This window comes from Babylonia areolata, chromosome 34 (assembly GCF_041734735.1).
Source record: "Babylonia areolata isolate BAREFJ2019XMU chromosome 34, ASM4173473v1, whole genome shotgun sequence".
Classification (NCBI taxonomy): domain Eukaryota; kingdom Metazoa; phylum Mollusca; class Gastropoda; order Neogastropoda; family Buccinidae; genus Babylonia; species Babylonia areolata.
In genome coordinates this window covers 13283613-13299917 of record NC_134909.1, presented here as the reverse complement: position 1 = coordinate 13299917, position 16305 = coordinate 13283613, and the positions used below count along the sequence as shown (strand labels likewise).

The 16305-nt window shown below is 43.1% G+C and overlaps 1 protein-coding gene across 1 annotated transcript; it reads left to right on the top strand.

Moving 5' to 3' along the window:
* Positions 1-221: 221 nt before the first annotated feature.
* LOC143277668 (platelet-activating factor acetylhydrolase IB subunit alpha2-like) lies at positions 222-15491 on the top strand. Its single transcript, XM_076582576.1, has 5 exons — positions 222-340; positions 2889-2978; positions 9868-9984; positions 11035-11157; positions 15168-15491. The coding sequence occupies exons 1-5, from the start codon at positions 272-274 to the stop codon at positions 15489-15491; spliced, it is 723 nt and encodes a 240-aa protein (XP_076438691.1). The 5' UTR covers positions 222-271.
* The last annotated feature ends 814 nt before the right edge of the window (positions 15492-16305 follow it).

The window sequence follows — 16305 nt, the reverse complement described above, 5'->3', positions numbered from 1 at the left end:
AACAAAAACGCCACGGTGACCAGACTTTGTATATCTGCTGAATAGTTTAGACCAATCAAATCTGTTCACCTCACGCTATTGATTCTCTGATGATTCATCCTCAAATTTGTGGTAAAAAGACATGTTTCTCGAATCTTCCCTCCACCATCCCCATCGCCGGGCTACCGGAAAGGGAAGTGCGCTATTTATAATAGCTGCATTTCCGGCGGCAGAAGGGAAAAATTTGCAGACGAAATTAGTCGCAGTCAGAGGCATATTGGAAAAAAACAGCATGGCAAATCCTGCAGCCAACCCACAACCAGTGAAGGATGTGCAAGGAGATGGGCGATGGATGAGTCAGGTACATCCAGTTACCACAGTGGTTTATCGACTGAGTGATTACGAAATAAGTATCTGCTTGACGTGTCATGCATTTTTGATTGTCTCTTCGTTGTCTTCCGTCTGCTATCGTTTAAGATTTTCCTGTAGAAACATATTAATTGGTATGGTACATTTTTCATTACATGTACATGTGTTAGTACAGCGCGTGATAGCACCGATGCACTGATATCCACGTTTTATGTATGTATGTATATATATATATATATATATATATATATATATATATTCCTTGGCCTGCTTGCAAGCATTCAGTAGAATTTACAAACCAACTAAGACCAAAGTTGTTTATTTACCAGGGTTATTAAACCCATTCAACCCTAGGAAGTTTACAGCCTTCCATGGCATAATGATGTGAAAAAAACCCGCAGAGAATTGGTCTAATCAAGTGTACCTTCACATTTCTGGATAGCAGTACATTTTTAAGACTATATAAAGCATTGGTAAGACCTATGTTAGAATATGCAAACACGGTTTGCTTCCCAAAATTAAAGCGTTGATCTGCTGCAATCAAAGGAGTACAAAGATGAGCAACAAAATTAGTCCATGAAATACAGGATTTTTCTTATGAAGAAAAGGTAAAATATCTTAAGCTCCCATCCCTTAAAGCAAGAAGGGTACGAGGGGACTTGATACAAGCATATGAAATATATAATAATGTTGATGACATTGACAAAGCATGTTTCTTTATTGATCCATAAACTAACATTGTCACCCGTAACAGTACCGACAAGATTCAGAAGCAACATTATAGTAGCAATATTAGAAAATGTTTTTAATTTTAGTTACAGAGTAACTAACAATTGGAATAGATCGACTAACCCCAGAAATCAAACATGTACCTAACATGAATGCCTTTAAAAAGCTTATTGATGACCATGATATGAAAAAGAAAACAATGTTTGACTTTGATGGGCAAAGGTGATCCTGGGCTTTGGAGTACCTGACCAAATAAAGGTAACAACAAAACACAAAACGAAAACCGATGGGGCGTTTAAAGCCACAAGACTACGATGCTTGGCATCGCCCCTAACCTGAACCTGAACCTGAAAAAAATTTTCCTCCAAGTTACATGTAGACACTTTAAGAATACTATAAAACTCATTAAAAGTTAGTTCCATTTTAATATGGTTTGTGTGTATGTAGGAATGTTAAAACCGTTTTGATGAGACAAATTTTGATGCCAGAGTAATACTCGGGCACAGGGCTGAATGACTTAATAGATAATCAGGTGTGTGTGTGTGTGTGTGTGTGTGTGAGTGAGAGAGAGAGAGAGAGAGATCCAGGTCATGCTCAGTTTAGAGGAAAAAAACAAACATAGCAATGTAAATCCAGAGGCGTCCTCCCAGATTGAGGCTCCAAACACAGAAGCAAGCATGTACAAGAGACACATACCATTGCTGTCTGTCAACATGTATGCACAGGGATAACTTAAACGATAAGAAAGAAGCTTCACATCCAGTAATTGAATAATGCAGACTGAGTCAGTGTCCTCCACCCCCTCCTCCCATCCCCCTTCTCCCCCAGTGCATCTAGTCTGAAAAATCATTGTAATGATATTTATTGATTAAAAAAAATTGCCAAAAAACCCCAGGGAATTTCTTTTCCAAGTCCGACCACCCCACCCACCATGCCCCACTCTTTACCACTCTCATTCACAAGCAATATTTGAAGTTATTTGGCTATGGGAATTAAAACTGTACATCAGACAAAAACTAAAAGTAAAAACTGAAATGTTATGTGCAGTATCTTAAAATTTCCAAGATAATGGCAATCACGCAATATTATTATTAAGCAAGTAAATACACTTACGTAGTAAGGTCCGTTGGACATATGCTATCTAAATTTATATACTTGCGCATCTGGTGATTTCAAATTGCAGACCTTCGCCATGCCTGAATACGCATGCATGCATGCACACAGACTGGAACATATGCAATTATGCTCACACACACACACACAAACACACACACACACACACACACACACACACACACACACACACACATGTGCTTACTAAATTGCAGGTATGCATGTACTCATATGTTTATGCACAGTCTGTCTCTGACATGACATATGCACTCACTGTCTCACACACACACACACACACATAAAGTACACACACACACACACACACACACACACACACACACACACACACACACACACACACACACACACACACACACACACACACACACACACATGCACGCATATTGTCAAAATGTATTGCATAGCAGTCAAAGAACTTTGACACTATTCACTATTGTGAAAAATTGGTTTTCAGTACAAACATCAGAAAATTGTCTTTCGTTACCTTAAAAATTAGGTTTAAAAATGTTTTGTGATTTTTTTTTTTTTAACTTAATTTGTTCATCATGTCACAGTTTTATATGTATGTGTGTATTTGTATTTGTGTGTATATGTGTCACTGTATGCACCATATTCCATTCTATAACTATGTATTAATGTGTGTATATGTCACTGTGTGTGTGTGTATGTGTGTGCAGCACAATGCTTTTCTAATGGAAGGCAAGGAGAGAGAGCCGGAGGTGCTGTTTTTGGGAGACTCCATATTTGCTCATCTGGGACAAACTGAGGTGAGCAGGTGTCGTTTTACTGTGGTATATGTGTGTGTTTGTGTGTGTGTGTGTGTGTGTGTGTGTGTGTGTGTGTGTGCATATCTGTGTGTGTGTGTCACACAATGGATAAGTGTGTATGTGCATGCGTATGTGTGTGTGTTACTGCACATGCATACATGTGTCTATTTGTGTGTTTGTTCTTTAGTTTAACGTCTTTTCATTACTAGTGATATTAAACAATTTGAATAAAAAAGAAAAAAAGGGGGGGGGGGTGGCATGGGTGGGTGGGGGGGGAGCACGGGTGGGTGGCATGGGTGGGTGGGGGGGAGCACGGGTGGGTGGGTGGGGGGAGCACGGGTGGGTGAGTGGGGGGGAGCACGGGTGGGTGGGGGGGAGCACGGTAGGTGGGGGGGAGCACGGGTGGGTGGCATGGGTGGGTGGGGGGGAGCACGGGTGGGTGGGGGGGAGCACGGTAGGTGGGGGGGAGCATGGGTGGGTGGGGGGGAGCACGGTAGGTGGGGGGGGAGCACGGGTGGGTGGGGGGAAGCACGGTAGGTGGGGGGAGCACGGGTGGGTGGGATGGGTGGGTGGGGGGGAGCACGGGTGGGTAGGGGGGAGCACGGTAGGTGGGGGGGAGCACGGTAGGGTGGGTGGGGGGGAGCACGGTAGGTGGGGGGGAGCACGGTAGGGTGGGTGGGGGGGAGCACGGTAGGTGGGGGGGGAGCACGGGTGGGTGGGGGGGAGCACGGTAGGTGGGGGGGAGCACGGGTGGGTGGGGGGGGAGCACGGTAGGTGGGGGGGAGCACGGGTGGGTGGCATAGGTGGGGGGGAGCACGGTGGGTGGGAGGGAGCACGGTAGGTGGGGGGGAGCACGGTAGGTGGGGGGGAGCATGGGTGGGTGGGGGGGGGGGGGGGAGCACGGTAGGTGGGGGGGAGCACGGTGGGTGGGGGGGAGCACGGTAGGTGGGGGGGAGCACGGTGGGTGGGGGGGAGCACGGGTTGGTGGGGGGGAGCACGGGTGGGGGGGAGCACGGTAAGTGGGGGGGAGCATGGGTGGGGGGGGGGGGAGCATGGGTCGGTGGGTGGGATGGAAGATAAATCAGGAAAACAGAACAGGTGGAAAACGACAAAGAATGCACAACTAACATGCAATTACATCTAACAGTAACAATTCAATAATGATAGTAATTACTAAAACCATGAACACAAAGTACGTTAAAGCCTGAACCGGACTATAAATGGCGGGCGATTTGAATCAAGCCAGTTTCTCACCAGAGCCTGACACTGTGACGTCGGTGAAGGTTTATTCAAAATAAAAGCCTAATAAAGCTACGGTTTGGCTTCATTTATGGCAGAGAGCGAGATTTGCCTAGCAGCTTCCAATCTGGACCTGAATTGACTTTGGAAAGTACAAAATGTGTCAGCTACACGTAATACAAAATTTGAATGCAGAGAAAAGGGGCGGAGCTAGAGCCGTTTGTGTTTGCGCTAGACGTGTCTGTCAGATAAAAATAGCACCAGCACGTGGTACTGTCCGGTGAGAATTGGAAAGCATGCAGACAGCCCCTCGACGTTGGCAACCGTAAACGACCACATTGTTTGTAAAACATGCAAACGGAGAGAAATATGACGATCTACTAACCTTTCTTGGACTGGAATGATCACATAAACAGCCGGCGAGTGACCTCCACAAAAACTGTGATTGACGCTCGTAACCCCCGGCGCCAGTCTGAAGTGAGAGTGCTGGAGAGGAAGCAGTTTCGGTTTTGGGAGCAGGTGTGGCAGGAGTACACGGATATCTTTCTCCGCTAACAGTGAGTCGGTCTTTGTTTTGCTTTCACCTCCCGCATGTTTACATTTCTACCGGACACGTGCTCGCGCTTTTTATAGATAAACTCCGCCCCTTTCCCTTTTATGGATAGGCTCTAGTGCGCATGCGCAACCGAAACCTTGCTCTCGGGAGTTAAGACTTTAAAGGAATGTAGAAATAGGGCTATGAATTAATGCCTTTGAAAGTTCGACCATAAGCTCCTTGTTAGAAATAAATTTTAGAAAATTGTCTGCAGAATCGGTATTCTTTGTGAAGCACTTGGGCAAGAAGTTACGTAACTGCCGACAGTGAAACAAACAATGATGCAAGCCAAAATGCTTACCACAGGTGCATATAACATTTTTACTGTATTTTGTCTTCAGCGTGTTAAGTTTTATATGGATGAAAGTAGAGGTTATTAATCTTGTATAGCAAGCTGATGGATTCGGTATCTTTTCTTCTATAATAATATGCTCGGGGAATAATGTCCTTTTTTGTTTCAAGAACATTTCCTTCCATTGAGTATGAAATCGACACCATACTGATTTTTCTAATAGAGTGTATGCGGCTTTTTTTATTTTTTTTTAGTATGCCTCATTCATGGAAAGACGGGCATGTATTTTTGTTGAATTTTCTGAATCTTGCGCTCCTCTTTTAGCTGCTTTATCAGCAATTCCATTGCCATAGATGCCCACATGAGAAGACACCCAACAAAAACTGACATGAGTACCTTTAATCCTCAAACAATGTACCAAATGATTAGCCTCCAAAACTAAATCAGGTCTTGTTTCAAGGCTAAATCATTAAATGATTCTTAGGCTTAAAGCGCTTATTTGGAATCCGCAAACAATACTATTTTAGAGAGAACGATTTGATGGCTCATCAAGTAGTTCAGAACATGTATAATAGCAATAAGCTCAGCCGTAAATATGGAAAGATTTTTTCCAATTAAGTAAGATTTTTTCAACTTTAAAAGCAGGAATAGTAAAAGCCGTGCAAGCATTTTTGTCAACAAGGATTGATCCATCTGTAAATATATGGAGATGATTATCACGTGTGCACATTTGTGCGTGGTGTGTGTGTCACATATTTGTGTGTGTATATATACATGTATGTATGTACAGGGATCCATTTGAGCATCAGACATGGATGAAAATCACTGAAACATTTTCAATGAAATCGGTACCTCATCAAAAAGCTTTTTTTTTTTTTTTTTTTTTTTTTTGCAAAGGTGGACACAGCATTTAATGTTTATGACCAAGATGCATCCAGTTTTCTGCTTTCATTGACTCATCAGCACCGTTGAAACAATTTAAGCCATATGTGTGCAGCTGATCGCCCGTTGTGACAGTGTTTTCTTTGGCACTGTGACAGCAAGTTATTGTGAAAGGAAAACTAAATGTGATGGTCTGTTCCGTAACCGTGCCAATGAAGAAAAAAAACAACAACTGAAATTGTTGCTGGAAATGTATCAACTGACACATATCTGACATAAGACGGGCGCAATAGCCGAGTGGTTAAAGCGTTGGACTTTCCATCTGAGGGTCTGGGGTTTGAATCTCGGTGGCGCCTGGTGGGTAAAGGGTGGAGATTTTTCCGATCTCCCAGGTTAACATATGTGCAGACCTGCCAGTGCCTGAACCCCCTTCGTGTGTATACGCACGCAGAAGATCAAATACGCACGTTAAAGATCCTGTAATCCATGTCGGTGTTCGGTGGGTTATGGAAACAAGAACATACCCAGCATGCACCCCCCCCGAAAATAGAGTATGGCTGCCTACAGGGCGGGGTAAATAAACAAAACGGTCATACACGTAAAATGTTATATGTTTGTCTGAGTGTGTATGTGTGCGTGCCTGAAATCTGATTGAATGACACAGGAAACGAATGATGAGCGCCCAATGGCAGCCGTCAGTCAGCTCTACCTAGGTAGGCAGCCTGTTGTGTAAATGACCCCGTGTTTGTAAAGCGCTTAGAGCTTGGTCTCCGACTGAGGATAGGCGCTATATAAGTATCCATGCCAACCAACCAACCAATAAGACAGGCTATTGCGCCTCCTGTTGGAAGGGAGGCACAGGCAGGGCTTCACATTTCTGACTGCTCTGGAAATGGGGTAGTCTGGTGAATCAAGACTTCTACAAGGGAAAAGTCGTTTGAGCACATCCTGCCTGAACTGCAGGTGTAAAGCCCAGTCCAGAAATTAGAATGGGGTTCTTTTCAGTTTCAAAATTAATCTAAGTCTTGAGTAACAAGATATCTTTTTGTAAAGTGTGTGTTAACAATCCACATTTTTGTGGGGGGTTTTTTGTGTCTTTGTTTTTTTCTTCACATGAAAATGAAAAGTTTGAAAAAATATAGTGTTTTTCTTTTGTGTCAAAACACTTTGTCCTTTTGATTTCCAAAATGTCCTGCTGATTTTCCTTGTGCTATGACAAGTGTTACAAGCTTTTCAATTTTCAGATGAAACCCTGCATGTGTATGTGTGTGTGGTGGGCGTCACATATATATCATTCATGATATCTGTGTGTCTGTGGGTATGCATGTATGTGCATGCTTGTGAGTGCACGCACATGCATGTCAATGTTTGTGTGTTTGTGGTGTGAGCTGTGATTCGAACCAGCATGCTCAGATTCTCTCGCTTCCTAGGCGGACATGTTACCTCTAGGCCATCACTCCATATGATTATGAAATTACTGCCCCTATGGCTGTCAAAGGCGAGGGGATCAGTTGATTAATGTATGGTTGTGTGGTGTGTGTCATTTGTAAGAACAAGTGTCACAGATACATATCCAAATGTGTTTGTGAGCATGTATACATGTGGGGATGGAGGCACATGATCTGGTGTGTGTGTGTGTGTGTGTGTGTGTGTGTTCATGAGTGGTTGTAATGTGTGTGTGTGTGTGTGCATGTGTTTGTGTGCGTGCGTGTGTGTGTGTGTGGAGGAATTTTTGTTTAATGTCCCGTCACACATATCGGTGATTGAAGACATTTTGTTAAAGTATTTATGAATACATCTGAGTATTATCGGTTAGAAGGGGTGGGAGATGTGGATGAATGGAGGGTTGGGGGAAACTGGGCTAATGAGGGTAAAAATGTGGGTGAAATCTGGAAGAAAAACAAAACAAAAACAAAAAAACCCTCTAAATACAGTTACAGGAAATTACTTAAAGGACTTCGTAAAAGAGAAGTCATTAAACTGACAAGCGAAACAACTGATAATGAATGCAAAAAGTCAAAAACATCAACGTTCTCAGTCAGTGTGTGTGTGTGTGTGTGTGTGTGTGTGTGTGTGCGTGCGTGTGTGTGCATGTGTATGTGTATGTGTGTGTGTGTGTGAGCAGGTGTGTGTGTGTGCGCACACCCGCATGTGATTTTTGTGAAGTTGCTGCATTGTTTAGTGATTGTCTTTTGGTTTGATAGGTTTGTATCATGGCTCATATATGTGCTTACTTGAAAATGGAGTGGGGGTGGGGGGGGGGGGGGAGAAAGTCTCGGACAGTCAGAGGAAAGAGAAATTCCAAACCAAACAACAGACCAAAGAACAGTAACTTGTTTGACTGCTTGTTAACTCACTCAGTACGGCCAGTCCTCTCTTCTCCTCTACACAGACCCCTCGGATGTCCAGTGAGTGTCTGAATGACCCAACCTTTAGCTTCCGTCGTCAGAATTGTGGTATTCTTTGTGAACATTCACGTCTTCAGTATAAGAGCCTTCCGCCTGCAATATTTTGATGATGGTAATTGGGGTGAAACTCTGTTAACGTCGTCTCTTTCGACGTTCGTAAGGAGAGAGTTATTTACTGACTGTGGTTAAACTGTTTATTTATTCAACTTTGATTAAACTGGTTATTAAACATTGTGTATTGACTGGTATTAAACTGTGAATTGAATATTTTTAAATGACTCTCATTACACGGTGGTTATTAATATTAACTATGTTTATTTAACTGACTGCTTAAATTGTGATTATTAAATTGTGTTTATTCAACTGACTGTATTTAAACTGTGTTGTTTAATCTTTTTACTGTTTAAACTGTTTTTTTGTTGTTGTTTTTTTATGTTACTGACTAATGTCTAAACTATGGCTATTAAACTGATTAAACCATGGTTATTAAAATGTATTTATAGGCTGTGTTTCTTAACTGTCTGCAGTTAAATGTGTTTATTTTTAACTGATTGTGATTAAACAGTGTTTATTGACTGTGTTTAGAATGTGTTTTATTGAATCAATGAATGTGAATAAACTGTGTTTATAACTTTACTGACTGTAAATGTAATGAAACTGTTTTATTTAACTGACTTTAGTCACTTATCTGACAGTGATCAGTGATTATTCAGCTGACTGTCCTTATCAAACTGACGGGTTATATTGATGATATGGCCATGGTGATGTTTTGTTTTTTTGACTCACTTGTGTAAACAAAGTGAGTCTATGTTTTAACCTGGTGTTCGGTTGTCTGTGTGTGTGTGTGTGTGTGTGTGTCTGTGTGTCCGTGGTAAACTTTAACATTGACATTTTCTCTGAAATACTTTGTCAGTTCACACCAAATTTGGCATAAAAATAGGAAAAATTCAGTTCTTTTCCAGTCATCTTGTTTAAAACAATATTGCACCTCTGGGATGGGCACAAAAAAATAAAATATGAAGCCTAATTATATGCAAACTGCATTTACTGTTATATTTATATTTTTGGTATTCTCTAAACTTGGCACTTTGATCTGATATTCTGACCCAACAACAAGAGGAGTCATTATTATCATTTTTTATTCAAACAGGAACTTCTTTTGCTAAGCATGGAAGTTTTATTTATTTTGCAAACGTTTTGGTGCAGATAGTAAAAAAAGGGAAATTACTTTGTAGTTAATGCTAGGGGAGTTAATTTGCTTTAAACTGATCTTTCTCATCTTAAACATTACATTTTGAAATTATACTCAATGCATGAAAAGCTTGGATTTTTTTTTTTTTTTTTTTTTTTTAAGTGTAGCACAAGTGAGTCTTGAAGGCCTTGCCTCTCTTGTTTTTTTTTTTTTTTTTTTTACACTTCTGCTTGTGTGAGCCACTCTCTGATTGTGGCATGGTGGTTGTTGCTGTGGGACAGATCTGGAAGGAGATGTTCGAACCTCTGCACTGCCTCAACTTCAGCATTGGGGCGGACCAGACACAGCACTTGCTGTGGCGAATCCTCAACGGGGAGATGGACAACGTGGAACCCAAGGTACGCTCCCTGTCGTCGTTGATAAATGATTGCCCTGCCGTTTGACACAGTGATTGTCCTGCTGATTGTTAAGTCACTGCGACGGGCGCAATAGCCGAGTGGTTAAAGCGTTGGACTGTCAATCTGAGGGTCCCGGGTTCGAATCACGGTGACGGCGCCTGGTGGGTAAAGGGTGGAGATTTTTCCAATCTCCCAGGTCAACATATGTGCAGACCTGCTTAGTGCCTGAACCCCCTTCGTGTGTATATGCAAGCAGAAGATCAAATACGCACGCTAAAGATCCTGTAATCCATGTTAGCGTTCGGTGGGTTATGGAAACAAGAACATAACCTAGCATGCACTCCCCCGAAAACGGAGTATGGCTGCCTACATGGCGGGGTAAAAACGGTCATACACGTAAAAGCCCACTCGTGTGCATACGAGTGAACGCAGAAGAAGAAGAAGTCACTGCATGCCCCACTGATGAGGCGATTGACTGTCATGCTTATTGACATGTGATTTGTGCAACTGGTCGACATATGATTGTCCCAGTGATTGATAAATGATTGATAAGTGGTTTGTTCTTCTGATCGTTGATTGATTGTCACGCAGATTTAAACAGGTGATTGTCCAACTGATTAATATGTGATTGTCCCATTGATTGACAAATGATTGTCCTGCTGAATGATAAGCGATTGTCCTGATAGATGATAGATTGCCATGCTGATATAGAAATGATTATCCTACTGATTGAAATATGATCGTTCTACCATGCTGACGGTTTTGTGATTTCCCTTCTGATTGACAAATGATTGTTCTGGTTGACGAATGATTGTACCTATGACTAATAAATGATTGTTCTACTGTGAAGGGGTGATAGATAGTCATGCTGACTGACATGTGATCGTACCACTGATTGACATGTGATTGTCAAATTGAATGACAAATGATTGTCATACTGATTGACAAATGATTGATTATTGATTGTCCTACTGACTGGTCATTGATTGTCACGTTGATTGATGTGTTATCGTTGCACTGATTGACAAGTGATTGTCCCTTTGATTGAAGGTGATTGTGCTACTGATTGGGACCAACAACCATGACCACAGTGCTGAACAAGTATCGGAGGCCATCGAAAAGATCGTGGAAGTGCTCACTGAGAAACGGCCCAAGGCACAGCTGATAGTTATGGTGAGTTTGCCAGCTGACAGCATGCGTTTTAGATATTTATTTGATAATGATTAATGATAATGTGACTTTATATGTCGTCTAGTTTTCTGTACATAGGGCTCAAGGTGCTTTACAAAAATAGTAAAATACACACACACACACACACACACACACACACACATTCTTACACATTCTTACACACACACACACACACACACACACACACACACACACACACACACACACACACCCACACCCAAACTGAGATGTACATAGTGGAGTAGTGGGATGACGTTCAGCATTAGTATAAAGAAGTGGGTTTTCAGGGAATACTGAAATGAAGCAGAAGAGGAAGAGTTGATCTGAAAAAGGGAGTTGAGCAGACAGTTGAGCCATGAAAAGAGAAAGAACTCCTCCTCCTCCTCCATCATCACCAATATAAACAAAACAGTCTCAAAGTCTGTGGCCTTTCATGCCCTGCTCTCATGGTGACCTCATTTTCGACACCCCTCCACTTCTGTGCTTGGGGTGAGTCCTGTCAGTGTCTTCAGTGTCGGCAGATTCATGGGGGGCTGTTGTTTGAGGGACGTGGTGGCGGTCTCCACACTGGGAGGGACGCTCAGTCTGGCTCCGCGACTAAGCCATTATTGTCGTTAGTAGGGGGCTTAGTAGGTGGTGTCCCTAAGTACGTTGAATCAGAACAGGCACCACTGAACACCACCGAAGTGACTCAGCAGCAGTGCAGGGTCTCCTCTGGTGTGTGGCCTCCTGGCGACCTAACATCAATGGTTCCCAGCGGACTGCTGACGCTGGAACTGTGACGGACGAACCCGGGTGTGGCCGTGTATGGGGGAATCTAAATGAGCGGCATGGGAGTAATGCCACTGAAATGGTGCAGATGATGGGGCAGCAAAAAAAAAAAAAAAAAAAAAAAAGAGAGAGAGGGAAAGAACTCTGACTCAAAGGACTTTGTTCTGACAGCAGGGATGTAAAGCAGACATGTATCGGAAGGAGACCAGAGCTGACAGGATGGGATGTATATGTAGATGATGTCAGATATTTGATTTTATGTAAATGTGGGTTTTTTTTGTTGTTGTTTTTTGTTTTTCCCTTGCACAGAAGGTTATATTTCTCAACATTTTTTTTTTTTAAGGACAAAGAACAGAAGAAAACAAACAAACAAACAAAAACCAGAAAATAAACAAACAAACAAACACAAAAAACGATATCAATCGAGTAACACATGTCACAAGTTTCATTACACTGAGGTACACTTTGTTTTAAGTCAAAATAACAGAAAGAAAATTATGTCATCATGTGTATCAGCGTTGAAAAAACAAAACAACAAACCATACACACACACACACACATACATATGCATATACAAATGTATGTAACTGATTATGTAATTAATAATAATAATAATAATGGATATTTATATAGCACACTATCCAGAAATCTGCTCTAGGTGCTTTACAAAAACGCTTTTGTTAACATAAGACATTATATCTATGTTACATACACACACCAAATGTGACTACACACACACACACACACACACACACACACACACACACACACACACACACACACTGCATACATACATTTTAACATACATGTGTATCTAACAGCTACCTTAACACATATGCACACATAGGCAGGCACAAATTTACATAAACACACGCACACACAATACACATTTGTATACATGCATGTAGTTATGTACACATACATATGTATACACACATAGTCAAGCACAGCTAACGAAAAGGAAGTGGACCTGCCACAATTGAACTTATTGCTGAGGGAAAAGGTGAGTTTTGAGACGAGATTTAAAAGACGCGAGGGAATCAGAATTGTCTGAAGTCCATCCCTCCCTCCACCCCTCCGCTTTTATTTTTACTTGCGTGTTGCTGTGAGAGTGTATTGCTTTTAAAGGGTGTATGTGTGTTTCAGTCATTGGTGATGTGCATTGGTGTGTGAGGCTGAGTGAATGAATACCACCACAATTCTCTTCTTCTTCTTCTTCTGCGTTCGTGGGCTGCAACTCCCACGTTCACTCGTATGTACACGAGTGGGCCTTTACGTGTATGACCGTTTTTTTACCCCGCCACGTAGGCAACCATACTCCGTTTTCAGGGGTGTGCATGCTGGGTATGTTCCTGTTTCCATAACCCACCGAACACTGACATGGATTGCAGGATCTTTAACGTGCGTATTTGATCTTCTGCTTGCATATACACACGAAGGGGGTTCAGGCACTAAGCAGGTCTGCACATATGTTGACCTGGGAGATTGTAAAAATCTCCACCCTTTACCCACCAGGTGCCGTCACCGTGATTCGAACCCGGGACCCTCAGATTGACAGTTCAACGCTTTAACCACTCGGCTATTGCGCCCGTCACCACAATTCTTCAAACATTGATGCAATAACATCTCTCTCTCTTTTTTTTTTTTTTTTTTTTTTTTGTATTTGTCACTGTTCTTATACTGAGTGTTATCATCATTGTTGTAGCATTAAAAAAAATTTTTTTTTTTTTTGGTCATTGTCAGATGTTCCATCATCATAGATATCTTTGGTATCATTTTCGTCGTTGTCGTCCTGATTGCTCATTGTTCTCTCCATGGTTACTGTTCTGGAAAGTTCTTGCCTTGCTGTTCTCATCGCCTACATCATGCTTGTGACTGGAAACACTGTCTTTTATGTTATTGTATTTGCTTTTTGGCACAACGTATTTATGTGAAATTCAAGCTGCTGTCCCTGGGGAGAACACATCGCCACAATGCAGCACCACCCTTTTTGACTCATTTATTTTTGGTGCAGATAGTAAAGAAGGGAAATTACTCTGTAATTCATGCTAGGGGACTTAATTTGCTTTAAACTGATCTTTCTCATCTTAAACATTACATTTTGAAATTATGCTCAATACATAAAAAGCTTGGGTTTTTTTGTTGTTTTTTTTAAGTGTATCACAAGTGAGTCTTGAAGGCCTTGCCTCTCTTGTTGCTGTTTGTGATATGTTTTGTTAACTGACCAACAACCAACTGTTAATTGGTGTGTGCTTGTGATATGTTTTGTTAACTCACTCAGTACGGCCAGTCCTCTGTTCTCCTCTACACAGACCACTCGGATGTCCAGTGGGTGTCTGAATGACCCAACCTTTAGCCTCCGTCGTCAGAACTGTGGTATTCTTTGTCAACATTCACCTCTTCAGTATAAGAGCGTTCCGCTTGCAATATTTTGATGATGGTAATTGGAATGAAACGCTGTTAACGTCGTCTCTTTCGCCGTTCGTATGGAGAGAGTTAACTGACCAACCTTTGAGTAATATTTTTCACTGTCAGTTTGTGATACGTTTTGTTTAAATACCCAACCACTACTGGGCATTTTTTTGCTGTTTGCAAGTGACATCTTTTCTTAACCGACCAATGACCAACCATTAATTGTCATTTTTCACTTTTTTTGTGTGTGTTAGTGCTTGTGAGGACGTTTTTTAGTTACATGAAATATGTAACATTTCCATGTGGTCCCACAGGGTTTCCTGAAATAAATATATTTGTATTTGTATTTGTATTCCCTTTTATCGCAACAGATTTCTCTGTGTGAAATTCGGGCTGCTCTCCCCAGGGAGAGCGCGTCGCTACACTACAGCGCCACCCATTTTTTTTGTATTTTTTCCTGCGTGCAGTTTTATTTGTTTTTCCTGTCCAAGTGGATTTTTCTACAGAATTTTGACAGGAACAACCCTTTTGTTACCGTGGGTTCTTTTACGTGCGCTAAGTGCATGCTGCACACGGGACCTCGGTTTATCGTCTCATCCGAATGACTAGCGTCCAGACCACCACTCAAGGTCTAATGGAGGGGAGAGAAAATATCGGCGGCTGAGCCGTGATTCGAACCAGTGCCCTCAGATTCTCTCGCTTCCTAGGCGGACGCGTTACCTCTAGGCCACCACTCCACTCCACGTCTTGTCTTGTCTTGTCACCTGACCAATGAATGACGGGCCATTTGTTTGTTCTGCTGGTTCCAGGGCTTGTTGCCTCGAGGGGAGGAGCCCAATCCCATCCGAAGGAAACTGGCGCACATCAACCTCAAGCTGGAAGAGAAGCTGTGCGACCTTCCCAACGTGACCTTCCTGGCCGTGGAGCCGTCACTGTTCTACGAGTCGGGGTCGGAGACGATCGGGCGCCAGGACATGTGGGACTTTGTGCACCTGACGAAGCAGGGCTACCAGAAGATGTGCGAGCCCTTGCTGGAGGAGATCCAGTCGTTGCTGCAGAACTTCGTCAAGGTGGAGAGCACCTCCGTCGACACAGCATCCATGGCTGGAGAGCTGGCTTCCGACCGGCCGTGATTGCGTGTGTGTGTGTGTGTAGGGGTGGTGGGTTTGGGGGGTAGGGGAGGGGCCGGGGGGGGGGGGGGGGGGGGGGGGGGGGGGGGGGGGGGGGGGGGGGGGGTTGGTGTGGTGTGGGTTATGATGGACTGTTGAATTTTTTTGGCTTTTAGCTCCCTGCTGTTTTCTCTGCACACACCTTCCGCACCTGCCCTTACCTCGTGTTGTTGTTTTTGTCTTTCCTATTGTCTGTTTGTGTGGGTGGGTGAGGGGGAGGGTTATGAGTGTCGATTTTTGTTTTGTTTACCCTCACCCCCCCCCCTTACCCCCCCCTCCCTCCTTCAACTCCCCTTGACACATCCACCCTATCCATCCCCTTTCCTTCCCCCCTGTTTGTCGTCTCGGGCTACATTCACGCTAAGCCCAGCCAGTAGCTGCTGACAGCAGCTGGCCGAGAATTGTGTGTTGTGGCGGTAAGTGTTCACTCTGGCCATAAGCCAGCTTTCCAGTCGTGGCGTGCATGCAAATGAGACGGATGGCTGGTCCAAGGGAGGGAACACTTCAGTGAAACTAGTCGACGGGCGCAATAGCCGAGTGGTTAAAGCGTTGGACTGTCAATCTGAGGGTCCCGGGTTCGAATCACGGTGACGGCGCCTGGTGGGTAAATGGTGGAGATTTTTACGATCTCCCAGGTCAACATATGTGCAGACCTGCTAGTGCCTGAACCCCCTTCGTGTGTATATATATGCAAGCAGAAGATCAGTTACACACGTTAAAGATCCTGTAATCCATGTCGGCGTTCGGTGGGTTATGGAAACATGAACATACCCAGCAT